At 45.9% G+C, this 27,212-nt stretch overlaps 1 protein-coding gene across 2 annotated transcripts in view; it reads right to left on the minus strand.

Annotated features, from left to right (window-relative positions):
* Nucleotides 1-27,212, minus strand: part of BCAR3 (BCAR3 adaptor protein, NSP family member) — a 102,724-nt gene that overhangs the window by 37,301 nt on the left and 38,211 nt on the right. Inside the window, exon 1 of one of the 2 annotated variants that reach the window (XM_033115269.1) lies at nt 11,989-12,232. The exons of the other annotated variant lie outside the window; for it this stretch is intronic. Coding sequence (XP_032971160.1) covers nt 11,989-12,072 — 84 coding nt within the window. The 5' untranslated portion in view covers nt 12,073-12,232. Of the gene's footprint in view, nt 1-11,988; nt 12,233-27,212 lie in introns of those variants that run through there. 2 annotated transcript variants of the gene reach the window in all.

Raw genomic sequence — 27,212 nt, forward strand, 5'->3', positions numbered from 1 at the left:
AACGGGTCTAATTTCAGAGGGAAGCTTCTGTCCTCCCCCGAGCTGGTAGGAAACCCCTCTGGGTCGTGCTGTGAACTGCCACCAGGTGGCCCAAGCGGGGGCAATGCAAGAGTCCAGACAGACTCAATCCACTAAACTCCGGCAAGACCCGTGATGACACGAAGCCTGTGTCCTCACAGTTCCTAATAACTGTTGTAAACACATGAAGAGATTGAGCTCCCCCCTCTGAAAAAAGCTCTTTCGATAACCATTACACAAAGCATTCTGAAGCCGCGCTAAGGTTGCCACATCTAGGGCTGTCTTGCAAGCAAATCTGCCTAAAAAATGAGATTCTTTGGAGATTTCAGAAACCCAGCCCCTTTGAAGTCCTGCCTTGTGCTGAATCTCAAGCAGTGGACAAGTTTATAACCACATTCCAAAGTATATCAAAGGCTTTGAGAGATCCAACTGGTATTTTTACCCTTGAAAACCTGCATAAATTGATCAGGAACCCGCAGAATGAGTAAATCTCAACTGCTGCTGCCACTCTTAACCCTGCCCACAGGCTGAAAAACAAAAATCCAGTTCTCCATGCGTTTCAAATCCAGCAACTTTTCACACAAGTCCTCGAATGTTTTAATCTGAGGTAGCATGAAAAGAAAGGGGATGGCATTTTTGGCAACCATAAGGCTTTGCAATGAAATAATTCATATATTGGGTTCTCTGTCACCATTTACCGACACTCTGGCTTTACAGCTTGTCTAAAAGCATTTTATTATAATCCAAAGATAAATGAAGAAAGGTTTGAATTTACTAACCCACCTTTTCCCACTGGGGTGCTAGGCTAGACAAATACAGTTTCTCATGCTAATAACTGTGATTAAAGCCAAAACCTTCACTTAATTAAACAATTAACTTCGTACATAAAAGTCCAAAGAGAAAAAAACGTCAAATTTAAACTTTCTATCTCCTATTTGGTAGACAAAGGCAAACGGTGGCATGAGCAATTGGGCATTTCAGCCTGGCCCCACCTAGTGGGTGGGCACACAATGGCCTGGCCATTGATTCAGGACGCGTACAGCACAGTGGCACATCTCATACACATCATGAGAAATCTGTACATTGGTTACAACAGTTGCCTGGCAGATGGCAATGGATTGTCTTGAGGAAAGAGCGCCTAATTCGAATTTGCACAAAGACACTTACTGTCTGGGCTGGCAGGGAGAGGCCCTGAGGGTGTCCCCGGGGTCTCTGTGCCTTTTAGCTGTTGGGCTCTTGACGAATGTGGACCTGTGGACTCACTTGGGCCTCTTGACCCCGAGCCTCCTCCTTTCAATCCTTACATTAAAGCTCAGTGAAGCAGCCTCTGTAGGCAGCTTCCTAATCCATACATACTGCACCCGGTTGGCCAAAGTGCTACAGAAACCATTAGGAGGTCAATTTTAATCAAGAGCTTGACAGTCACTGGAACACTGTGCCTCCCATTAAACACAAGGACTTCCTGAGAGCCCACTGTGCCATTCGGCCTCCTGGGCTAGATCTGAGGGGAGATGCAGACGTGGGTAAGAGAGACTCCGTGGCGTGACAAGGTGACAGCCTCTTTGAGGAGAATGACCTCTGAAGAGAATGGAAAGCAATCAACCACAAGCAGTTTTGCTGATGTCCTCAGTGCTCTTTCTCTACGTTATCGGCGCTCATCAAGAGTTTCTGGCCCCTTCAAAGAAAGAAATCAATAGCAAAAAGATTTCATAAAATTTCAAACACTTTTAGCTCTCTGAAACACTTTGATTAATTTGATGTTAATGTTTAAGTATCTTAACAATATAAATGTCTCTTTTCCAAATCCTAGAAAGAATCTTATCTTCAGCAAAGATTCTGCCGATGGGTTTTGAAGCCATTTTACCATATTATAATTAAACCTGTGTAATTTATCACACTTTACTCCAGATTCTCACTCCAGTGCCAATAAAAACTGATTTGCAATTTGCTGTTAAATTAAGATGCTTCATTTTCCTACTACATGTGATTTTTCTTTTCCAGACAAATGATGATACAGGGGCCATCACATCCTGGCACAGACAGGAAAATGCCATCAAAATCCCCGCGAGCCCAAATCCAAGAAATTTCATTTTATTCATTATCAAACCTTATCAAAGGCTTATCAAAAGAGACTCAGAAACCATGGATCGGAAATATGAAGAGGATATCTGTGGAACACCTTGCTAAGAAATTCCCATTAAAATTCTGCTTTCCGTGTGTGTAAATGAAAAAGACTAATTTAATTTTAATTTGTGCAGACTGGAGTCTGAAAGCAACACATCCTCTAAGCAGGCAGCAGTAACTTAATTCTCCATGCCAAACTAATTACATTAGAATCACTCTGATCGGTACCCATGGCTCCCTTTGATGTTAAACTCCTGTTGCCTTTTATCCCCAGACATTCTCTGGGCAAGGTCTCCTCCACACTTCCCCATCCTGTAGGATCATGATGCTATTGCTTTTGAAGCTCAGTTTTATTTTGATGGAACACCCACCAAGGGACTGAAAATTATTTTTCACCGAAGGAAACTGATTTCGGTTTGAAAAACTGCAGGAGGAATTTATTCTAAGTGTGACAGGATGCAGCACACCCAACCCCAAAGATCGCTTCTTTCCTTCACAAAGCTTGCCTACCTGTGGGAGAACTTGCTCAGTGCACTCATTACATCAGGTCTCCTCCCCCTTCTACCTGGCCCCAGTGGGTTTGCCCATCATGTTTCTTACCCTCTTGACAAAGCATTATTTACCCATGGGATCACTCGGTGCTCAGCTCCAAGGGGGGTCTCATCTTTCCCTGGTAACAGATAAACTGAAACATGATGATATTTTCAATAGGCCATTTGTTAACATCTTGCCATGCTGAAAGCTGAGGCGGGTACCTTCCCCTCTAGATCACATTTAGATGATGACTTCCTGGAGCAGCCCACAGAGGACCAGACATCCAAATTACCCCCAGGAGGCAGCCCTGTATTCTGATTCCTCCCAGTGAGAAATCGGATGTGCCACACTTAAGATGAAGGCTGAAGGTCACCAGCTGCTCTTAAAGGTTTATTGGGCCGGTGAAACAAAGGGCTTCAAATAAAAGCTAAGTACAAGCTTGACCTATGAAAACCCCTTCTAAACTGTTTTGCCATGTCCTCAAGTGACTTCCAATAATACCTCTCTCTCTCTCACAGGGTTGGCACACAGGCTAAATGAGACAATGCAAGTGAAATATTAATCGCTGGATCTGGCAGTAAGATTCCATTCAGTAATAGTAGTGCTTTGTTAACATCAATGGAGAATGAAAAAACAGAGACTGCCATCCCTCAGGCAGACCCCAAGACGGGTCTGAAGACCAGCCGACCAAAGTTCACAATGCACGGAGATCCAAACCAGAAGTCTTTACCACCAGTAATTTAATCATGTTAATTCAACATTTTAACTCAAATTATGAGTGATTTGAGCTATTCACTAGAATAGATGCCCTATTTGCTCTTCAATAAGAATATCAGAAAATCAAAATCAACTTAATTGATCTTTTTCTTAATTCACCTTGAATGAATGAGGCACTCCTGAATAAACAAAATGCATGTGGTTGAAAGACAGGAGAAGATGTAATTGGAAGGAAAAACGAGATATGCCAAACACAGAGAGGAAAATGCAAAGATTCAGAAAGCCTTCCAGTGTAGGGTGTGGAATAAATGACTTTCCAAATTCTCTCTCCAAAATACTACTATGACTAACAACTGTCTCAGAAATTGGCTTTGGGACAAAGTGCATCCTATGTCAGGGCTACGTACATAGTAGGTTCTCAGTAAAAGAAACGATTCATCACAAGACAGGTTGGTGGCAAGCATCAACCCCACTGCTTCCAATATACAACTCACACGTCACTTTAAAGGTATATTTCTCCCAGAGGAGTTCAAAGCTTTTGCACCCACATGCCTCATTTAATAAGCTTCTTTAAAACCACAAACACCATGCTAGATGTCATGGGCAAAAACACAGAAACAGCTATTGGGCAAGACACCCAACACTATACTGTACAACTCACGTCTCATGAATACGTACACCGTACCTGGAGTTAAATAGGCAGCAAGGATATTTATATCTCACAAGAGAAAACATGACTAAGGCCCTGAATTTTTATGATTTGCTCAGACTTATGGAGTTCGGGATTGAAATCTAGAATCCGTCTCCCAAAGTATATGAAGAACTGGAAATGTTTACTCTACATGGAAAAGACTTGAGGGGAAGATGAGGGCAGTGTTGCGATATCTGAAGGCTTGGGCTGTTATTGTCACAGCTGACCAGTCAAGTGTCCTAGGGAAACAAATCCAGAGTCCCTCCTGTCTTATTTCTAGATGCCACTTGAACTCACACCAACTAATTCAGCATGTTCAAAATAGATATGCTCACAACAGAGAGGGGAAAACATACGCACCTGAAGGGCTGTTACACATATTTAACTGCAGAATGCGGTGGATATTGCAGGTGCATAGATTTTGACTCAATACAAGGAAGGACCTTCTAGCAATTAGAGTTGTTCAAATGTAGGAATGTATTGCCATTAGGGCACCGTACATTCTCCATCTCTAGAAATAGAAAAGTAATGAAATGACCTCCTATGAAGAATTAGGGCAGGATAACCAATTAGGAAGCTACTAAAGAATTCCTAGCAAGAGAAGGGGAGGCCTGAATTAGTACCGTACTGGGGTAGAGAGAGGGAGGAAGAGGCAGATGAGAGAAATGTTTAGGAGTAGAATCATGAGGACTAAGTAACTGATTAGACGTGGATGATGAATAAGGTGAACAGGCGTGGCAGTCCTGGAAGATGGCTGAGCCACCGATCCTGACACAGCGTCACAAGAGGGAAGCAGGTTTGTGGAAGATGATGTAGAGGCTAAGAGGCTTGTGGGCCATCTGGACGCAGTGGCTCACCAGGCTGCGGGATCCAGGAGCCGTGGAGAAGCGCTGGACAGGACACACAGTTTGGGAATCCTCAGTGTAGAGGGGGCATCCCATGTCAACAGTCACGTAGGAGGTGGGTACAGAGGGCATAGGAGAAGAGGGCTAGGGGATGCTGGCCCTTCAGAGGTAGGCTAGAAAGAGACACTGAAGAAGACAGGCATGTTATTCTGTTCGGGCTACCTCAACAAAATACCATAGACTGGGTGGGTAAACAATAAACATTTATTTCTCACAGTTCTGGAAGCTGGAACGTTTAAGATCAGTGTGGTGGCACATTCAGTGTCAGGTGAGAACCTGCTTCGTGGTTCATAGATAGACCTCTTCTTGCTCTATCCTTACATAGCAGAAGAGGCAAGAGAGCATTCTGGGGTCTCTTTTATAAGGGCACTAATCCCATTCATGAGGGCACCACCCTCATGACCTGATCACCTCCCAAAGGGCCCCTCTCCTAATACCATCACATTGGATGCTAGGATTTCAACATATGAATTTGTTGAGGGGGGACACAAACATTCAGTCCACAACAACAGGGCAGGACTGGTCAGGGAGGAGTCAGGAGAACCAAGTGTGGTGTCCTAGAGGCTGAGAGAGCAGACTTTCAGGAAGGAATCGCCAACACTGTCAAGTGAAAAGAGAGTTCCAATGCGATCAGAATTGGACAGAATCCACTGGACTTGGCAAGGCTGTGGGGGGGTGGGGGGTTTGGGGGAAAGGGGTTGAGTGGTCTATGGGAACTGAGCAGAGGTCGTGTTAACCAGCTTTGCGTGGAGGCAGATAGGGACCAGGAAGGAAGACATGGAAATGAGGATTCATTCCAGAAAGGGAAAGCCTGGAGCATGGTTATAAGCTAAGAGGAAAGTGTTGGCAGAGAAGGACAGACTGAAGATTCCTGAGGAGTCTGAGGAGGGGTGGGTTCGTGGGCACAGGTGGCAGGAGGGGCCTTGGTAAGGGAAAGGGACACTTTATCCTCGGGGGCTGGAGGAAGGACGTGAGGACCAGGGACATGGGCGTAGGTAGAGCTGCAGCTTGTGGGGGCAGGGGTGGGGACAGAAAAACATCACGCCTGATTGTCTTAACTGCTGCTGTGAAGTAAGAAACAAGATCTTATCATGAGTGTTAAAAAAGACTCTTAAAGAGAAGGCGGAGTTAGGGAAACAGGAGTGAACTGGGCAAATATAAGCAGAGCTGACAGGAGGCTTCAAGGACACAGGCGTTAAGTCAGGTGACACGCTGTTTATGCACCTCAGTCTCATCCTACTCACAAAAGGACCAACCCCCAAACCTCATCCACACTGTTCTCTGCCTAGCACACAGCCCTATGACCTGTTCCCCAGCTGCCTCTCGGGTCTCATCTCCTTCCACTCCTCTCCTCCAGCCCGATGCCCTTTCTCTCTCCCAGGCCTCTTTCATCTATTCCTCTTTTAGTTGCCACGCAGTGTGACCTCCTCCAGGAAGTTCCCTGGCCCAGGATTGGGTTAAATACCTCTGCCCGGGGTCTCACAGTAGGCTGTGTATTCTTTCTGCCTTTGCACCTACCATGTATCTTGGAGAGAACTGCTTGCATGTCCATATTCCCCACTGGACACAGAATTGCTCCTTCAGGGCAGGGGTTTTCACTGTCTCCCCAGCACCCAGTAGGCCCTCAACACCCATGCTGGACGAAGGGGTGAGGGTGGGGAATGAGCAGATGAATGGTGAGTGGGAGGCTGGCTCAGTGATCCCTCCAATGCTGCCTTATTTGGAAGCTAGGATTCTTTGTGCACACCTGCTTTTGTAAAAGCACACATTTTACAGCGGACACTGGGGAGAGGTGTTCTCTATACAAACTAAAAGATGGATCATCTCTTTCATAAGCCAGAAAAATCAGCAGTGACGTTCTCATGGTCAGTGCCACAAGAGTAGCTCCAACGGTAGCTCCAGGGGCTGTGGACACGTACTGGAAATCCAGATGAGGACAGAGATGCCTCAGCGGTGTCCACCCCCCCGGCACTCCTCTCCCCTCTCCACAGCCAGGACAGCCGGAGTATCCTTTGCTGTCCTGAGGACATCCGAAAGGTGTCTCAGCTCAAAGGCCCCGGAGCTGTCCTTGACAGCATCTTAAACCCAGCAACACAGGCCTGGTCCTCTGTGCACTGCTGACCTCCCACCCGGCGGGCCAGGAAGACGTCTGCGCCCTGAGCACCGACCCTCCCACGTCCTCCCTGATGTCTGGCACGGGCCCACCTCTCTGCAGCCCCAGAGGTGCTGAATCCGCTCACAGAACTTTCCCAGGACCCCAGTCTCGTCTCTGCTTCCCACCTACATCTGTCCAACAAAAACATGGCCTCGGCCAGGATCCAAGCTCCGGGGTCTGTGGGGAGGGGGCGCTGGGACACAGCCCCTGTCCTTCCCCTGATGCTGAAACCAGATCCCTGAAGCTCCCAGATGCCAATGGAATGCATTTAGGTCTCTTTTAAAAAGGCTGTGCTGGGCTTTTGTTTGTAGGGCAGGATTATAAATGAGCAACTAGCCGCAGCCAGCAAGAGGAGGGGCTGAGTCACTTGGAAAGCTCTTTCCCGAGAGGCTTTTTCTACCTTGCACAGGTTGATGGTGCATCATTCCCACTGACAAAGGCAACTTAGGCCATTGTCGACACCAGGATGTGCCATTAGAATCCAAGCTGTCATAATAGGAGACAGACCAAGGGACCAGGCACAGGGAAGACGAGTGGGACCTTTGCTCCACCACACACGCCAACATAAAAAGGCAGTTTCTAATAAAAACAAGCTCCAGGGACCCAACCCTCTAGAGATGGGCAGATGGGACACCTCAAGCTGTAATGTATATTCAGAGTCTCCAAATATTTTTAGGGGGACAAGGGAAATGATTTAAAGCTAAACAAAATATAACAACAGCAACGGCATGATTTAAGTAAGCTCTTCCCCTTTACACAGCACTTATGGCTGCAAAAGATAGTCCAATCTATGGATGGGAAAGTGGATGTTTAAAATCCATCGCCTTCTAACCATGACTTCTTATTGACAAGACCACGGCCACTGGAGTTGATGACTTTTGGTTAGTCGAGACTTACTGATTCATTTATCCATCGACCCCATACCCCGACCTGTCTGCTTATGCTCGTTCAGAAAACTTGCTATTCTGCACTTACAAGGTAATTCCTGTCTCCGAGGTTCCCCTCAAGTTTTCCAACACAACCACACAAACCTTTCTCAGGAGTAGCCATTGATAAGGAGGCAAATTTCAGCTTTGTTCCCCCGCCGACACACAAGAAAAATCAGACACGAGGGACCAGAAGTGGGGTTTGTTCTTATTGCCAAATGCAGAAATGTCATCTATTGTGCTACTTACCAAATTCCTTCTGTAGTTCACTCGGGAGCTATAAAGGTGGTCCTGCACTGCCTGAAGGAGGATTACCTAGCCTACAGAATCCTGCAGCCTCACCTGAAAACTGAGGTTCACACTATTCTTTCCCAACTGAATTGCAAACTAAAGTGTTAATATACGAAGTCTGACAATTAAGTTCGCAAAGGTGTTGCAATGATGTCGCTAACCTCTTTTGATAGCAGAAGGATTATTCATTATGAATTTGTACCCACTGGACAAACGTTTAACCAAGTTTACTATTTGGAAGTGCTGAAAAGACTGCTTGAAAAAGTTAGACGACCTGAACTTTCACCGACAATTCATGGCTCTTGCATCACGACAATGCACCAGCTCACATGGCACTGTCTGTGAGGGAGTCTTTAGCCAGGAAACAAATAACTGTATTGGAACACCCTCCCTACTCACCTGATCTAGCCCCCAATGACTTCTTTCTTTACTCGAAGATAAAGGAAATATTGGAAGGAAGAATTTTGATGACATTCAGGACATCAAGGGTAATACGATGACAGCTCTGAAGGCCATTTCAGAAAAAGAGTTCCAAAATTGCTTGAAGGGTGGACTAGGCACTGGTGTTGGTGCACAGCTTCCAAAAGGGAGTACTTCAAAGGTAACCATAGTGATATTCAGCAATGAGGTACGTAGCACTTTTCTAGGATGAGTTTGCGAACTTACTTGTCAGACCTCATGTTATCTTGTTTTAGGTTTGTATGTTTCAGGTCTTAATATGGAATCGTAGGAAGGATACTGGGCTTAAGGTCAGAAAAGCTGATTTCTACTCCTGGTTCCCCCCCTAAATGATTCCGTCCAGGTAGTTCCTCCGAGTCTCAGTTTCTCTTCTGTGGAAAGGGGTAAACAATTGCCCTGACCAACCCAGAGACCGTGTTTTGAGACTCCAGTGAGAAAACCTGTGAAAGAACTCAGACATTGGAGCAAGACCTTTTGCAAATGTAACGAAATGACACCAGGACCTAATGATCTTGTGGTAAGTCCTTCAGAGGCAGGAACCATGCTCAACTGTCATTTATCAGCTCCTCCCCCCGCCTCCCCACCATACACACACGCCCAACAGAGTGCTTACGTGCTGAAGGGGCTACTATATTGGACCTTCAGGGACTTTTGAACTTGAATGTACTCCACTAATGTTATGGATGTTGAATATCTCCGTTCCAAATTCTTTTCCATTGGGCATAAGCAAAACATCCTTTCCTTTTCTCACCCAAGATCAAGTGGGCTTTGTGAAATGGCTGCCTGCTGTGAACCTCTTTGAGAGGCTCAAGTCGTGTCCCTCAGGGTGGCTGGAACATCCATCTCTGGCTCAAGTCCATGAGGGCCAGCAACAATTGCATATGCTTGATCCTCCTCCCCATTCTTGGTCTCCCTCTTAATTCCTTTCCAGGGCCTTTGTATACATGTCCAGATGAGGCCCCAAGTACATCCTAAATTCTGCAATCTCTGTAAATAAGCTCTTATTCCCTGAAAGCGCCACTGTGATTGGTCTGCTATGTAGCAAAGGAGTTTTTATATTTTTAGTTTTCTTCCCATACAACAAACACTATTAATAACTTTCGACTTTCTCCAGAGATGATATGGATTAGACCAAATGGAAAGTTACCATGGCTACCGCAGTGTTATTTTTGGTATGAGAAATTCATGCCAAGGGAAGCAGCATACATGGTCAAGAACTGAAGCTTTATTTCCGCTTTGCTATCAGGCAATCAATCCCAATTTAATTTTGAAACTCTAATTGCAATGGAAACTAATGATGAGCAGCAAGACCTGAAACCCCTAATTTAAGTGGGAGTCAATAAAGCGACGCAGCATTATCGTTGGGGCAACACTGGCAGGATGAGGGGTTTAAGCACAGGTGGACTTTCTTTCCCAGGTAACTCAGCAAAACAAGACAGGGAAACATATCTTGAGGGTCAGTGGGAAACCCCAAGTTGGGTCTGAAGGCTCCAGTTTCTGGTGAGGAGCAGGCCAGGCCCTCTCTCTATGCTACGAAGATGCAGCAGACTGGGGATGGGGTAGGACCTCTGGGCAGAAAGGAGGGTGTTTCAATCAATAGTCAACCACTCAGAGCGGCCGGCCGTGGTGGGGAGGGCAGGAAGGGGTCGCTGAGGGAGGCGGGTCCAGACCAACCCCGTACGTGAGTGCACCTTTCTGTGCAGGCCTTCGAGGGCATAATTGCAGAGAACCAGGGGGATCCAAACAGGATCTCATCACTCAGAGCCAGATATTTATGGGCTCTTTCCCCACATACCAGATGCTGAGTCACACTTTTCTGAATTAGCAGAAGTTGGCTTATGAAAGGACTTCTATTTGAGTGAAAAACCTACTGCCAATCCCTGAAGTACACGCTTCCCTTTGGGACCTCCTGGGTTATCTTTGACAGCTTTAAAATACTGCTAATGGCATGACTTCATCGGCCCCACACTAGAACAATCCATATTTAGGCCAGAAGCCACATGGTCCTCGTATCACCCCACTGGGCTCCAGGATAGAAAGGGACTCTTAAATCAGGGAGAAAACACATTTAACCAATGATTAATTTCTCCCCCTCCTCCCAATTCCTTGACAAAGAGACAAAAATGAACTTTGCTGAATGGTTAGAAAGCTACTCTGAACACTGCAACAGACAGTAAAATCAGAAGCCTATCTTCTTCTCATTCAGTGTATAGAGTTTTTCTACAAAGGGGTCTTTCTCCCCTTAATAAGTTTTCCTGTTAAATTTCCCTCAGAGATTTTTTAAAAAGCATTATTAGGAAGAAAGAAGCAGAACATCATAACCCTGTTGTAGCTTTTCCAATGGCACTGAGTCAGTCCATCCCTCGGGAGAAGGAGCTCTGCTGTCAGGGTGGGAAGAATTCCTGGAGAGCTTTCCGACTCTTATTTCCCATGAATAAATGAGGTCCCCAGTTACACTGGGGCTGACAGGATTTTTCCAAGGCAGACAAACCCCAGGTCAATGAGAGCTTATATTAATCTTAATTCTTAGTGTTGTCACAGGCAGGCACCATAGAACACAGGCCACATCTAGAGTTAGTCAGATGAGGTTCTTTGAATATTTTCATCGAAATAGTGTATTGACATATTACTCAAAACCTTTGGCCTTGGTCTTGTAACAAAGGTTAAAAATGGGAGCGGAAAGAAAAAGACAGTTCTGAATACTGAAATGTTTGGAACCTGGCTGCAATTTGAAAGGAGCTATTTGGTGGTTTCTGTCCATTATATATGTTGTTGACATAATGGACCAGCAGGTTAAGGGCAGAGAGGGGCTCAGCCACCTCCCATTCATTATGAATGAGGGAAGAGAGATAGAGACAAAGAGAAAGAAGAAAGATAGCTCTGTTTTATTGAGCTACTTTGGTATAAAATTTCAGCCCAGGGAGACTGAACATGTCCTGAAAACTAGAGCTTCACCCCAAAACACAGATAAGGAGCCCCCTTCTGTGGGGCTGAATTCTGCCTCCAGGGGAGGTACACCCACTAGGGGCTTATGAAGATCTATCAAAGAAGCACCTCTGTTTTTAGAGCCAGCAGGCTGCAAACTTTCTCTAGTGCTTTTTAGAAAACTAATGCTTTCAAGGCCCCCAAAAGAATTTTAGATGCACCTTATCTCAAAACCACACCTACCTTGACTCCAAGGAAAGACTTGCGGTGGTAGAAGCAGCACAGAGCTGCCGAGAGGGCGTGGAAAGCATTGCATTCCTTAGGCATCTTTCAGTCTTCAGTCCCTGGACCATACACTTTCTTTAGGGTTAAAAGAAAGGGGGCTTGGGGCATTAGAGCCCCAATCCCTCCGCAGCAGCTGTGCTGCTCCTGCCCGCAGTCCGGAGGCTGGGGGAGTGAGCCAGCTCCTTCTCTCAGGCCAGGCTGGGACTTTTCCCCTTCGCTGAAGCCAATACGATCCACTCGCTCAATTCTGGCAGGCTGCTGTCCAGCCTGCCATGCACACAGTGCCAGAAATTCTCATGTGACCAGACTTGCTTTCTGATGAAATTCTAACCTCTTTTAGAAGAGGCTTTGGGCTTAGGCTGTCCCCTCAATTTAGAGACCCAGCAGAAATCATTATCCCCTAAGGCAGCCTTTCCCTCCCAGGGCTGAAGGCACCAGGCAATCTGCTCCTAGAGGCACTGTTTGCTTGTTACCCTAACACCTCAGGGGTAAGGAAGCACACATCACACCACCTTGTGACGAGACAGAGGCTCCCTTGAGAAAAGGACCTAAAGGTGACCAGGGTGTGTGTGACTTTCCCCTCGGAACAATCCTAGAGGTCCTAAGGAAGCCAGGTAGGATCCCTGTCTCCACCCTCCCAGCCCACCCTGGAACTGTTTATTTTTAATTAGGATGCTCCTGGCAGCCAGCTTACAGCTGATAACGTTGGCACGGCCATCACTACTGGGAAAGCAATATTGCCTTTGGGGGTTTAATTAGCGAGTCTGTCAGCAAACACCCTGAGTACCCTGTGCCCTCCCCACCTGGCCGTGTAGTCTGCCGGGAGGCGGGATAGGCTGCAGTCTCTTCTGACTTAACTGTCTGTCTCACTCCCTCCATGTTAAATACTTCACTGTAATTACCCATCTTCACTTTAATGGCCCACTCTGCCTAACCCAGATCCAGCGCATGAGCCTCAGGTCCGACGAGACCAACGGATTCTTCTGCGCAAAGAGGACTTCACCCTTTACCAAGAACATCCTAATGCCTTTAGGGGAAAATAATTGCCTTTCTTCTTTCCTTCCTTCCGTAACGATTCTGGGTTTTTTCCTTCTTTTGTTTTTTTTTTTAATATATCAAACCCAGGTTTTTTCCCTGTAGCTCTTCCTCTCCTGCTATTCCAAATATTAACTTTCTGTGGCTCTGGCCACCCAAAAATGGAATGTGTCCTGAAGCTTTCGATAACTTCACACAGGCAGAAACTTGCAATGAGGGAGAACAGAATCTATTCAGTCCAGAAAGGAACGACACCAGATGAGGCATGAGGGAGGTATGAGAAATATCCATGGGGTAAGTGTCAACTCCTCAGGAGGCTTTGGCCTTTGGACTAGGTCAAGTTGGCCTGTAAAAATGGGGAACTGTTGATTCAATGCCCGGTGAGTAGCTTCTGTGTGAATGACTGCTATGGAGAGAGACAGGGGCAGAGCTCAGCCTAATAGCCATGTCCAATGTGGGGCTAGACCGGCAAAGGCTCTGTCACCCCAGGAACAACGAGGGGGGCTGACTTCCTTTCTGCTCCCTCTTTGGCTCCCTCCCTCCCTCCTTCTCCTTCATGGTTCTGGAGGTCAGATGTGCAGTCCTGGGAACTTCTGGGTCTTGGGGAGCCTGCCCAGCTGAGAACCGAGAAGCAAGCACCAAGGGTGGTAGAACTCATGGGTTTGGGGATTTGTTTTAAACTGAAGGGGCCCCTGGAGATGGTCCAGTCGATGGGTCAATACTGTCCTCCAAGGTCCATGTATTGTATCCACGAGGAAGCAGTGTTCTGTTTGCTCTCATTTCTATTAGATGGGGTTCAAAGGGTAAATCCACACGAGCAGCCAGGATCCACAGCCCTAGCAATTTCACGGGGATGACTCATTAATCAGGCCAACAGCCAACAGGTAAGGGGCTCAGTTTTCACTGGCTATTCCTCTTCCCCTCAGGCTAAGAAACTCCCTGAGAGGCTAAAAAAGAACCATCCCCAGCCTCTGAAAAGGGAGAGAAGCAGCTCCTTAACTCCTGCACAGAAATTCACTGAGCTTAGTCAGCCAAAGCCTCTGAATTCTTTACCCTACCCCCAGAAAGCGTGAATGAAGTGCATTCCTGAAAGAAAATATGCAAATAACTCAGACATGTAAATTTCATAGAATTATGTAGTTGAGTGCTCCAGGGCCAGGGTAAAAGCCAAACAAAAGATGCCCAGGTCACAGCAGAATCACAGCTGTTGTCGTCTGAGGCTTTCCCTGTTTACTCTAAGAAATGTCTCCCAAATGCCCCCAAAGTTGGTTCTGTCAGGATTAAAAAATGGGCTAATCTTATTAGGTAGCTGTTTCCTAAGCACTTTTTATTTTTTTTGTTGCACATCAAAAATAATCTCTGAAGCAGCGCTCAAAGGTTTTAATCAATTTTCTCCCAAAATGGCCAAGGAAAGAGACTAAAATAACATGTTGTTATTGCAACTAAAGATGATAATTGCATGAATTTGCAAAGTGCCCTTCACTGACTTGTTATGCTTTTGAATGTCTTCCGTCCACACTGATCAATTCTCCCACATTCTCCCCACAATGATTATTCTATTCTCGTTACAAAGAAACACAGGACCAGAGCAGCCCGTCACTGAGCAGAGGACAGACAAAGGACCAGGGACTCCAGCCTATGATTGCAGAACCTGGTATCTGATCACATGGAAACACAAGAAAGATTTTTCAAATGTCTTATAATTAAAACTGTTACTCACGTAGCCCCATGAGAAGGCTGTGATTTAGTACACCGGGGCAGCGGGTCACTCTGATAATTTGGTACATATGATTTAGGACCAATCAAATATGGATTCAGGGTTTTTTAAACACCAGGCCCTTCTTGGGACAGGGTTCACGGTCGCTAAGGCAACTCCTGGAGACTGATGGACAGGGGCTGAGCAGGCAGCAGAACGCTGGGAAAGCTCTGTACTCTCTAGCGACCCCCTCTGGCCACCTTGGAGGCTCTCTTCTCTGCACCAAGGGAAACACCTGTGAAAATAGTCAGGGTTGGGCAGCTAGGTGGACCCTTGAAGAAAATCCCGATTACTTCAGGTCAAATGTTGCCCATGCCATCTGGGAAGAGGACAAAAGCAGGCCAGAGGAAGGCCTCTGCACAAGCATTGCCCTCAATGCCATTGTTTCCTTGGGTAGCCCTAATCCTAGCCTGCCCTATTTAGTAACCATGGAAACAGGAACTGCCTGCTAGCCATATTTCACAGATGCATACTTCCTATCGGCAACAGTCCTTGGGCTGAGAGGGGCTGAAAGCAAGTACAGAGTCCCTTTCTCAAAGTGCCACAGTCCCCACGAGAAGGTCAAGCTACCAGTGAGGGAGACCTGCTTTCTGATGTGGCATGAGGGGAGAGGTCTGTGGAAAGAAAGATGTGCCCTTCAGGTATCTGCTTTTCCCGTTTCAGGGCAATCAGGAAAACAATGTGGCCCATGCACCCTGTTTCCCTTCCCGAAGCCAGCCCGGAATGAAGGCATTCAACTCGACATGCACTGGGGGGGTCAAGCACCGGGGGGCCTGCTCCAAGTCTGCAAGGCCTGGCTCGTTGTCCACAGAGACTCACCTGGAACGTCGGGCAAGGGGTGACCACCACTCACCCTGGTCAAAACAACTCAACCTCTCGTGGCAACTACTGAGACTCTGCAACTCTCCAGAAAGATCGATCCTTGCTGGCTTTCTGTCTTCACTAAACCCCAGTGATCGGGTTCTCAGGGAACAAAGACAGCTTTAATGAGATAGGGAGTGAGGCCGATGCTACCAACTCTTTTTCCTGGTGTCTTAGGAAGCAGGGGAGATAAACCCGGACGGGCCCAATCCTGAATCTCGGAGGACACCCTCTACAGGCTCAACACCTACCTGGGAGGCCCTGGCTAGACAAGGGGACTGTTTGTCAGCACCCCTGCTTCTCAGAGTTTCCCCGGCACCTGGCCTACGTGCTTCTGCACACAGTAAACCAGGAGGTGAGGTGGGAGCGGAGGAGCTCGTGTGTCTTACAGCACACACCGTCACGTAACGAGCAACAGGGCTGGAGGAGAGGCCGTCAGGGAAGAGGTCACCTCCTCATGCCAGGCTTGGCAGCTCGCTCTACAAGCTGTCAAAGACAGCTCAACCCATTTCCCTACATGCAAATGTGATTTATTTCTTGCTCCAGAAAAGAATGCAAACTGGACGTGAAGGGAGGAGGGCGGGAAACACCAGCCCAGCTCTCTGGGCCACTGTGTGTATCACTGTGGACAAGATGCTTGCTTGCACTGGCAAACACAGAGGGTGCATTTACGAGTCTTTGCTGTATACATGTCAGTCTGACAGTCCCAACCCCACCCCCCGCGACCCCCCCAGATTCCTCAAGGGGATGAAAGAGTATGGCTGTTAAATGGTCTCCGTCCGGAAGCGGTATTGATCTGCCTAGCACACAGACAAAGAGACAGGACAGTGTTCACAAACAGATTTCTCTCTACTGGGCCTTATGTCTTCCCACAAATTTCTGTTTCTCTCACTGGCAATTAAAATCATATAACTGCTAATGTGAAGCAAAATTAGGTGAGCACCTGGCCCTGGCTCTGCTTTCCTGTGCTACCACATACAATTCCACCCCATTCGTCCCTCCCCCACCATTTCCTGCCCTCACTCCAGACGTCCTGTATCATACAAGCTTGATTTTTTTTTTTTTTTTTGGCATGAAGACAAGATTAAAAGAAGATGCACAGGGAGTAATTACAACCTCTCATACAGCACTCTCAGACCTCTGGCAGTCTCAGCCTTCTTTGACAGTCTATGAAAACCATGGACCCTCCTCCCAGAACAAAAGGCACACACTTGTAATGCTTTTTACATATAATTTCAGGGATTCCTGTTCCCCTGAAGCCCACCATACACCCCTGGGAGTCTCACCCACCCAAGACGATCTGCCACCCACCTCCCAAGCTCCCTTCTATTCCACACTCACTATGCAGGCATCACACCCAGATCAGTCATTTGTTTCTCTTGTCATCATAGCTCCTAGGTTCTCCTTGCTGTAAACGTTTCTCTTTCACCTTCTTCGCACTTTGGTAAGTGTGAGCTATATGAGCAACTGATAAGTGACCACAAAAGCCCCTCAGAGGCCCCTCCCATGCTGAGTGCTGTAGGGACAGGCTGAGGGGCAGCAGCAAAGCAAGAATGGCGAAGGCTCACCAGCCGGGACCAGCTGCACTGTCTCCCATCTCCACTGCCAGTAGCTCTCCCATTTCACAAGCACTTCTGCAAAGTGGCATCTTCCAAAACTGAGCTGTGAGACACATATTTGCATGTCTCAAAAGTGACGCTGGGAGATAGCAGGATAGAGGGAGAGCCAGGATGGGTTCAAGTCTTCACTGCACTACTAGCAAGCTGGGTGACCTTGGGAAATTTGTTAACCTCTCTGAGCCTCAGTTTCCTCCTCTAACTTACTAGGTTTTTGTGAGGATCAGGTGAGATAACACAGAAAGAACCTGGCACCCAACACACAATGAGAACTTTCCTTCCCCTTCAAAGGAAGGAACAAGCCTCTTCTCCCCTGTTTGTTCCATCTGCAGGGAACATGACCAACTGCACCCTAAATCTCTCTCACCCAAACATTGAGCTACAGGAGCCACACCCCTAAGGAGTGTGGACAGTGCCATCCTGATCTGCTGACCAGCCCCACCGAGTTATACGGTGACTCTTGAACCTTGAAAGCCAGGGAACAAAAAGAGTTTAAGAGGGTTTTTCTTTAAGCCTTAAAATATGTTTTAGCCTTTAGATTTTTAAATTACATATTAAAATTGCACATATGGTTTTAATCCCACTTCCTCAGATGTCTCAGGTGATTTTCTCCTCCAGAGTTTTGTCATTTGGGGAACTGTCTGTTTTAACGGGCAGCATGTGTGTCCTCGGCATCTGCCAACTCGGCCCTCACCCAGGGGTCTCCTGGGTCCATCCACAAACACCAAGCTCTTGATGTCCCACCCCTGTCTCAGACAGTCTGACTGGGGATCCTGTGTCCCATCCCAGGATCTGGGTCGCCCCCACACCAAGTTGGCTGCAGAGTTGGGCTTCAGCCTATGTGCTGCCTGGATGCCCTGCCTGATGCTCCTGCCACTGGCCCCCGCCCCCTGCCTAGCCCTTCAGGTTCTTACTCCAAGACTAGGTCTTCCATGTAAATCTAGATTTCCCAGAGGACCACCTCCCATGTGCCTGATTCCTTCATACTTCATTGGCCCTTGTTACTGGATACTGATACCAACCATTTCTAAAATTAGAACCATGCCTGGTATAGCCCCTTGGATGCCATGCTGGCTCTGCCCAGCTACCTCTCTAGACTGTGTCCTCCCATACTCTGCCTTCTGCCTGCACCTCGTCCTCTCTAGTCCCCAGTGGAAGAAATTACCAGTTACAGTGCATTCTTCCAATGCCACACCACACCTACCAGCCACCTAGAAAGGTTACCAAATGTCTGAGTGGATGAAGCAGGCACCAAGGAATGCCCAAGAGAGGCAGGAATCCTGGGGCACAGGGCAGGGTTGGCAGCAGGGGAGAGGTGGAGTCAGGACTAACCCACTCATTTCAGCCTTGAAAGCTTGCCTAGGTAAAACAGAAAATGATCTTGTTAATCACCTCTTCTCTGTTTTCAAGCAAACTCCAACCACCTGAAAGAAAGATTTCAGTAGGAAAATATCCTTCTTTCCTGGCCATAAACTGATCACAAGCATTGTCATCTAAGTGACATACTGGTTCATTCTGCATCCTGTCCAAAAAGCTATGAGAACCATTCCAGACCAGGAGTTTTGAACCTGGGGGTGGGGCGGGGCTTCCATGAGCCACTGGAAATTGTGTACAAACTTTTGGCTGAAGGGTTCATGGGTTTTGCCGTGTTCTCAAAGAGTCAAGTGACCTAAATATCAGCACTGATCCAGAAAGACTTTCAGTGGCTCTTAAAGATGTGGCTTCTTGCTTGATCTTCTTTCTAGTAGAGAGAAAAGTGAGGAGAATACCCCTGGCCACCAAGGACATGAGCAAAGACAGATAAAGTCTCCTGGCTGCCTTGTCACAGTCAGGCCTTGGCAGGGCTGTGGTTGGTAGGAAGAGGAGATAGAGAAACAGACGCTGAGGCAAGCAGTGCCACTTTCCTTCCTGCTATGGAATAGCTTTAAAGACCTGTAAAAGGAGGGGAACTCCTTCACCCAACTGGGAGAAGGGCCTTGTTTGCATACAATACGTAATATTACCACTAAATGCAGAACAGCTACAAATTTGATTCTCAGCAACTGCTCCCCAACCACAGACTTCAGGGATGCCTTCCGAGAACGCCACAGCAATCACAGAAACCTTTCTACCTTTCCGCTGGGGCTCCTCACAGGAGCCCTCACTCACTTACCCCACGAGAAAGGCCCCCATGAGCCAGCATTTGTACAGAGAGCTTTTATCACAGTGTCTTATTTCATACTCACACTAGGCGACACATATTATTATCTCCATTTCATATAGGAGATCAAACAGTTCTTAGAGTTAATAATTAAAACAACTATGAATCAGAATGGCTGAATCTCTCGGATGTGCTAATGTAAGCATGGGTTCCACCCAGTTGCCTGGAATACCTTATCTTGTGCAAATGCAAAAGGCAGAATTGTGGCTGCTGCAACAATGCCCTCCCTCCAACTGAATGACAGATATTCTTGGCAACACAGACAGCAGGTCTCATCTGAAATATCCCCAGTCAGAGATCCTAGTCCACTGATTACTTATGGGAAAGAGCAGGACATGCACAGATGGACGGCGAGGCCAGAATCTGAGGAGAGCCAGGAGGCAGCAAAGCCTATAGCAAAGGTGATGGCTGAAGGGCTAAGGGACCGCCTTTGTCATATATGGAGACGTCAACTGGGCCCATTTCTCTACAGGAAAATGCAGAGGGTGTGTTGCATGGGAAGGACCAGATTGATTACCAGCCAGTTTCTTCAGTTCCTAAGGCAATCAACTGCCTAGTACAATGCCAGCTACACAAGTGACATCCAGATGATCAACACTCCTGGTGCCCAAGGTGCAGACAATAGGTTCCTTTTGTCAGTGGTTCAAAGGACAATGCAATCTCTGGCCTTGCAGTGTGTACCCAGAGGAGAGGGAGGGCAGGGAGAGTTACCAGGCAGAGCAGCAGGCACTCACCTGGACCAATCTCCAGGTACACTGCACCAGCCTCACGGTTGGGCTACTTGTGACATCAAATGTGGGACTGTTTCCAAGGCCAAACTATAAGGGGAACCCACAGCCCCCCTGCACTGCCACCTTCATCCCTACAACTTCTCTCTAACAATGTGGATCTGACAATTAAATTGGGAGCCAGTGGGTATCCAGCACACATAAATAAATCAAGAGGGAGAAAAACTAGAGAAAAATGAGTCTAGGACTTAAAAAGATCAAAAAGAAAATATCTCTGCCAAACCTAGTATTCATATGCCAACATTTTACATATGTACCTTGAGTAGACAAAGACAATTAGAAAATATAGCCTAATATACTTCTGATCCTGAAAATTCGGGAGGGAGGGGTGCGGAGAATGATGTAAACAGCAAATAGTAGTTATTAAATTTAAAAGCTTTATCCCACGGCATGAGTAGTCACACTTGTAATGGATGTGTGAGCTAATCAGAATACCAAACACTGAATGGTCCAGGAGTACACAAGGGACCTAACTTAGATCAATCAGAGTCCTTCCCTGGGATTTTTCAAACCACGATGAGAGAGAGATCTCCCTTTCTCCTTGGACCATAAGCCTTAAGATTAGAAGCTAGAGCAGCCTGCAGCCATGTGTTCGCAGTACACGGAAAAGCTGATCTGAGAGAACGCAGACATATGCTGAGAGAAGCAAAGACTGAAAGACCAGAGTGTTTTCCTTCCTCAGAACAGTCATGGGCCCAGGCCACTCCACCCCTGCCCTTCCCAGTCGTAAATCCCCTAGCTCACATGTCAGTTCGAGAGTTTATAGGCTCACCTTATCAGTGTGAGATTAGGTAAAACTTGAGATCAAGATATAATACATTGTGTTGGGCTCTCCTGGGGTTCACATGTATAAGATATGATCCCTGTATCTGAGAAAAGCTAAAGAGGAGCCAACCTAAACGGACGTTACATGAAAACACGTATAATACACGCCCATTAATAACAGGGTTGTACATTCATGTTCCAGTGATGGGTGGAAATTAATGGTGTTTCACAGGCTATTCCAAGGACATTCCATTAAAGAACTGCATTGTCTTACGTTTTCAAGGATAAAGCAGACATGAATGTGCCTCTAGGAAGAGGGAGAGGGATTCATGGAGTTGGAATGTTCTGTGCCACTGAATGTAGGTGTGAGTTTTGCTCCCACACCCAGCACTCCTCCCAGGCTATGGGAAGCCACTAACGAATGGCCCACTCAACCCTGCTCGTGCAGACAACAGCATAGCATCATCGTAAGTTCCTGGAGGGGGTTTCCAAAGCTATTCTGTTTTGTGGGAAGACAGAAGACCTGATTCAGAAGTCCTGGTTGAGACAGCCCCTTACTAAGGCCAGGTGGACTTTATCAGGTACAACTGATAACCTGGGAGGGCAACTCTCATGACTTCTTTCTAGGTCAAAAGAAGTTTGCATCATTCCTAAATTACATTCGGATCTTCCCAAATTTGCTTCTCCTGTGGGTGGACATGGCCTGGAAGTAGCCTCAGAGCCCTGATTCTCAGTCAGTGTGGGCCGATGGGGCTTCCTTTGCCCATTGTTATTGCTGTATTTAGCCGTGAGAAGCCCTAGCTCCAAGCCTGCCTTCCAGCATCTGGCTATTGAAGCACTCATCACAATGAGCTCTGTCCTTGTCTGTTGGCCTCAGGACCCATGTCTTACTCATCATCATCACTCTAGTGCCCAGAACGATGCCTGAACAGGATAGGAGCCAGTGAATGTTTGGAGATAGCACAGGGATTCTCAACAAACGCTTGGTAGTAAAATGCACAGTGAGTGTGCTTGCATATTTCCAGACGAAAGGTTCTCATGCATCAGATTTGCAAAAAGACAGGGGCCCTTCCCCCAAAACGGTTAAGAACCACGGAGGGAGACATGAGACCTGACGTGCCACACGAGGGGCATGGTCCCCACTGGGTGAACCAGCCTTGCCCTCGCTGCGGCTGGATTAGCCCTCAGAAGCACCTCACTCTCTCATCTGTGAACTACCTGGGTTCCCAGATGGGAGGAGGCCCCCAGAACACAGTGATTCCCAACTCCCACCACCTGCGCTCTGCATGAGCAATCCTTGAATACGCGTCAAACCAGGGAGATATGAGGAGGCTCCTTCCAGTAAAGACCATGAGAAGACAGAGGGGAGGAGAACTGGGCCATAACGGACTCAGCTGGACCGCTCAGACCCTTAGAAACACCCCCACCTGGGCCTGGGAAGAATAAGAACCCAACTGGAGACTGGTGGTCACAGGAAACAGTCCTCCAGCTCCATCATTTCTGCTGTACAAAAAGCCCTTTTGAGAGTGTGAATGGGGGCTTTATGTAGTAAGTTCTCATCCACAGACTAATATGTGAAATGGACTTTCAGACCAGGTTCCTGTGGCCTGGACACTGAGGTCATTCAAGAAACAATTAGATGCCATCTGGAGAGGGTTCGGACTCGAAAGGAAATTGCCTCTAAGGGCCAAACGGCATGTTCTCGTTCCCAGGGTCTGACGAATCCTTATCTTCATTGACATAAAGGGCGGGTGATAGCTCAGCCAACTAATCCGCACTGGGAGCACGAATGGGCAAACGCAGCGGCAATTAATAAAAGCTTACGGGTCAGGAGAATGTTCATTTTCAGCCTGCCCCAAGTAAATTTATCCCTCAACTGCACTTTCCCATCCAAGCTGAGCATCCTTGCCATAAACCAGGCTTTGGCTTCACCAAGCTTTGGGTTTTCACGGTTTTCATATAAAGCAATTAGAGCAGAACAGCCACTGGTCCCGGCCCCGCTCTTTGCAGTATATAATGAGCAATGACTCGATCGTATGAAATCGAGTTAGTATTTCCTGAGGTTTTACAATCCATTCAATTGTAAAGAGCAGGCCCGCAACTGAGGACCCTTATTTCTAGAAGAAATTCTCAATCTTTTTTTAAACAAAAATGTAATGTCTCTTCTCTATTAATAATCAGTATGTTTAGGTAGGCATGGCCTGAAGGTATCCTCAGAGCCCTGATTCTCAGTCTGTGTGGCCCGCTGGGTCTTCCTTCACCCACTGGTACCATGAGTCCCTGAATATAAGACCGGGTCTTATATTAATTTTTGCTCCAAAAGACACATGAGGGCTTATGCTCAGGGGATGTCCTCCTGAAAAATCATGCTAGGGCTTATTTTCTGATTAGGTCTTATTTTTGGGGAAACGGTATTACTCTGTTTACCCCAGTGAGGAGCCCTAGCTCCAACCCTCTCTTTAGATGTAAATGCAATTATGGAGCAAACTGGGTTAAAAAAATAAAATAAAATAAAAAAAGCTTAGCTAGAGAAAAAACAAATATGGCCTTAGATAAACAGGAGGTGATGATCCATGTTTCAGCACCTCTGTACCTTTATAACAGTTCCCAAATAGCAGGAGACCCTCTAGGATGGCAGTGCTCCAAGTGTGGCCAGCACAGGGACCTTTCAGAAAGTCCGTGAGGGCGAACCACTTTCATAATAATACTGAGACATCTTCTGTCTTCTTCACTGGGTTGGCATTTATGCTGATAGAGCAAAAGCCATGATGGGTAAAACTGCTGGCATCTTAGCACCAAGCTAGGGAGAGTCACCATGGAGAAGCAGTCATTGCATTTCTTGACCACCGTATTTTTAAAATGTATTTGAAAAATATTTTTAAAAATTTAAAAATACAGTTCTTTAAAAAAATAGCCAGTTTCACTTGAGAAGCTCTCGATGAAGCAGTAAGAATTGCTCACTTCGTTGCATCACGGCCCCTGAGTCCCTGAGTCTTTAACATTCTGTGTGACGAGACAGGAAGCGCACACAGCTCTGCTCCTGCATAGCCAAGCACACGGCTGTCTTGAGGGAAAGCAACTGTGAGATTAAATTGTGAGCTCAACTAGCTGCCTTTTCACGGAACACCGTTTTTTACTTCAAACAAAGGCTGACAAACTATGGCTATGCAGGCATGGATATTCATTTGGCAGACGTTTCCTTTCAAATGAACAAAGTGAGCCTGTCACTTCAAGGACAACAACGGACAGTATTTGTTGCCAATGATAAAACCTGAGCTTAAAACTGAAAATCAGAATTTTGCAAAACTTGTATTCACCACCATGAGTCTGACAGCTTCCCAGTACTTTAATGATTTTCCTGATGAGTGGTGATATTAACAAATGTGAGTTTTTGATGTTGTAAAGTGAAATGTTACCATTTGAAAGATTTGGATCACTCAGTAAACCAGTATTTTTCAAATGACCAATGCACAATGATACAAAATCACACATGGGTAAAAGATCCTTTCCAATCGCCAGAGAGACCCAATGGATTTTAAAGAAATAGGATTTTTTTTTTTAATTGAAAAATATTGGGGAGCTAGGAATTTTTTTGGGGGGGATATTAGTGAACAGTGTGTTTCTCTCCAGGGCCCATCAGCTCCAAGTTGTTGTCCTTCAATCTAGTTGTGGAGGGTGCAGCCCAGCTCTAAGTCCAGTTGCCGTCCTCAATCTTAGTTGCAGGGGGTGCAGCCCACCATCCCCTGCAGGAATTGAACCGGCAACCTTGTTAAAAGCTCACACTCTAACCAACTGAACTATCCGGCCGCCTCAAGAAATAGGATTTTTTTTAAAAAGTTCATTGATATGGTTTCAGATTCCACATGGCAATTAACATTTATGAAACTACCACTTTTTAGCATAACATCGAAGAAGAGTATTCCTAATTATCTGAAAAGGCTATTAAAATACTCCTCCTGGTGGGTGGGTAGTGGGTGAAATGGGTGAAGGGGTTCAAAAGGTATAAATTTCCAGTTATAAAATGAGTAAGTGATGGGGATGTAATGTACAGCATGGTGACAATAGTTAATAATACTGTATTGTGTACATATTTGAAAATAGCTAGGAAAATGGATCTTGAAAGTTCTCATCATAAGAAAAAAATGTTTTGCAACTATGTATGGTGACAGATGTTAACTGGACTTATTGTGGCGATCATTTGTTATGTATCAAATATCGAATCACTACATTATACACTTGAAACTAATATCACGTTATGTCAATTATACCTCAATAAAAAAAATTCCTTCCTTTGTGAACTACATACATGTGCAAGGCCAGATTTTCTTTAGATTTCAAACAAAACAACGTAACAACAGATTGAAAGCTGAAGCAGATAGGAGAATCAAGCTATGTTCTATCACACCGGACACTAAAGAGATTTGCAAAAATGTAAAACAATGCCATTGTTCTCACTACATTTTGTAAAATTATTATTTTTCATAAAAATATGTTATTTACACATTATTGCTATTATATATATTATCCACATATTATATTCATATATTTATTATTTTTAAGTGAATTAAGTAAACATTAAAAATTCCTATATTTCAATTTCTAATACAATAAACCAGTAGCTACAATTCACACAACAAAAGCTCTTTGAGGCCCTCAATAATTTTTAAGAGTGAAAAGGGATCTTGAGATCAAAGAGTTTGAGAACTTCTGCTCCTATACATCTAAGCTACTTGTTTCACATAATTTTGATCAAGCTACAGTTCTTAGCATCATATCTATAGAGCAGCCTAAGGTATATAAATAAGGGGCCATTTTATTTTTATAACTCTCTATCATAAAAGTACCAATTTTTATTAGAGAAAATACGGAAACTGAGAGAAATGTGAAAAACAAAACAGAAGCTCCTTAGTTGCCAGGAAGTTCATTTTGACCCATCGCCCAGTACTCAAATCACTCTACTCATAGGTTTTCATCTGATAAAAATTCCCGCACACATGAACACCATGCCATTTCAGGTAAAAGCAATGCTGTCTTTCCAGTATTGTGCTTCGCTCCTCTTTTCTCCCACCCCACATCCAACGCATCAAGAATTCCTGATGACTCTGCCTTCATAGTGTATATCCAGAACCCCCTTTCTTCACCACTTCTTCTGCTATCACAGGTCTAAACTATCGTCGTCTCTCATCTGGACAGTCACAATGACCTCCCTGTGGATCTCCTTGCTCCTTCCTACCCTTGCCCCGTGCAGTCTGCTAGCAACATGGAAGCCAAAATGATCCTGAGATGGATCCCCATCTCACTTGGTAAAAGTTAACGTCTTTATTTCACACATACAGGCCTCATACAATCTCGTCCCCCTGCATCACTCTCTTATATCAGCTTCTAGCACTGTCTCTTGGGTCACCTCCTTCAGGCCCCCTCTGGCCTCAAAGTTGTTCCTCAGTGGGAGAGGTGAGCTCTGGCTTCACGGCCTTCCCCTTGCTATATTCTCTTATCTTTAGAAACCACACTTGACTTGCTTCTCTCCTCAAAATTCACCTTCTGGGTGAGGCCTTTCCTGGCTACCCTACTGAAAATTTGAATGCTCCCTGACCCCAGCATTTCGTAGTTCCTTTCCCTGATGACGCTTTCCTGCTTAGCACTCACCACTGCCTAACATGGTTGAATCGGCTGTCTTCCGGGTCTTCTCACTCCTCCTCCCTTAAATATAAGCTCCACAGGGGCAGGGACATTGTTTCGTTCACTATTGTAAGCTCAGCCCCTCGAACAGTGACCAGCAGATGGCAGATGCTCAATAAATATTTGTTAAATTACTATGACACTTAAAACAAATACGACTATATTTGCTAAATGACTGCAAAGCTGTTTATAATAAGAAAATATGAAAAAGAACACATATGTTAGTAGGCAATTAGTTAAATATAATTGTATTTTATACAATGGAATACTGGAAAGCCATTCAAAAGAAGGAGGCCAACCCATTTATTTAACATGGAATGATGTCCAATGAAAAAAGCAAGTTTTAAAGTAGCATGTATTTATATACAAAGTAGCTGTACATTATTTTTTGCATCCATCATTCAATACAATTGTTCCCCAACTCAGCCTTCTTGATCCCTTAACAGTTTGACCATCTCAGATTTTCCAAGAACATGGGAAGC

Source organism: Rhinolophus ferrumequinum, chromosome 9 (genome assembly GCF_004115265.2).
Source record: "Rhinolophus ferrumequinum isolate MPI-CBG mRhiFer1 chromosome 9, mRhiFer1_v1.p, whole genome shotgun sequence".
NCBI lineage: Eukaryota > Metazoa > Chordata > Mammalia > Chiroptera > Rhinolophidae > Rhinolophus > Rhinolophus ferrumequinum.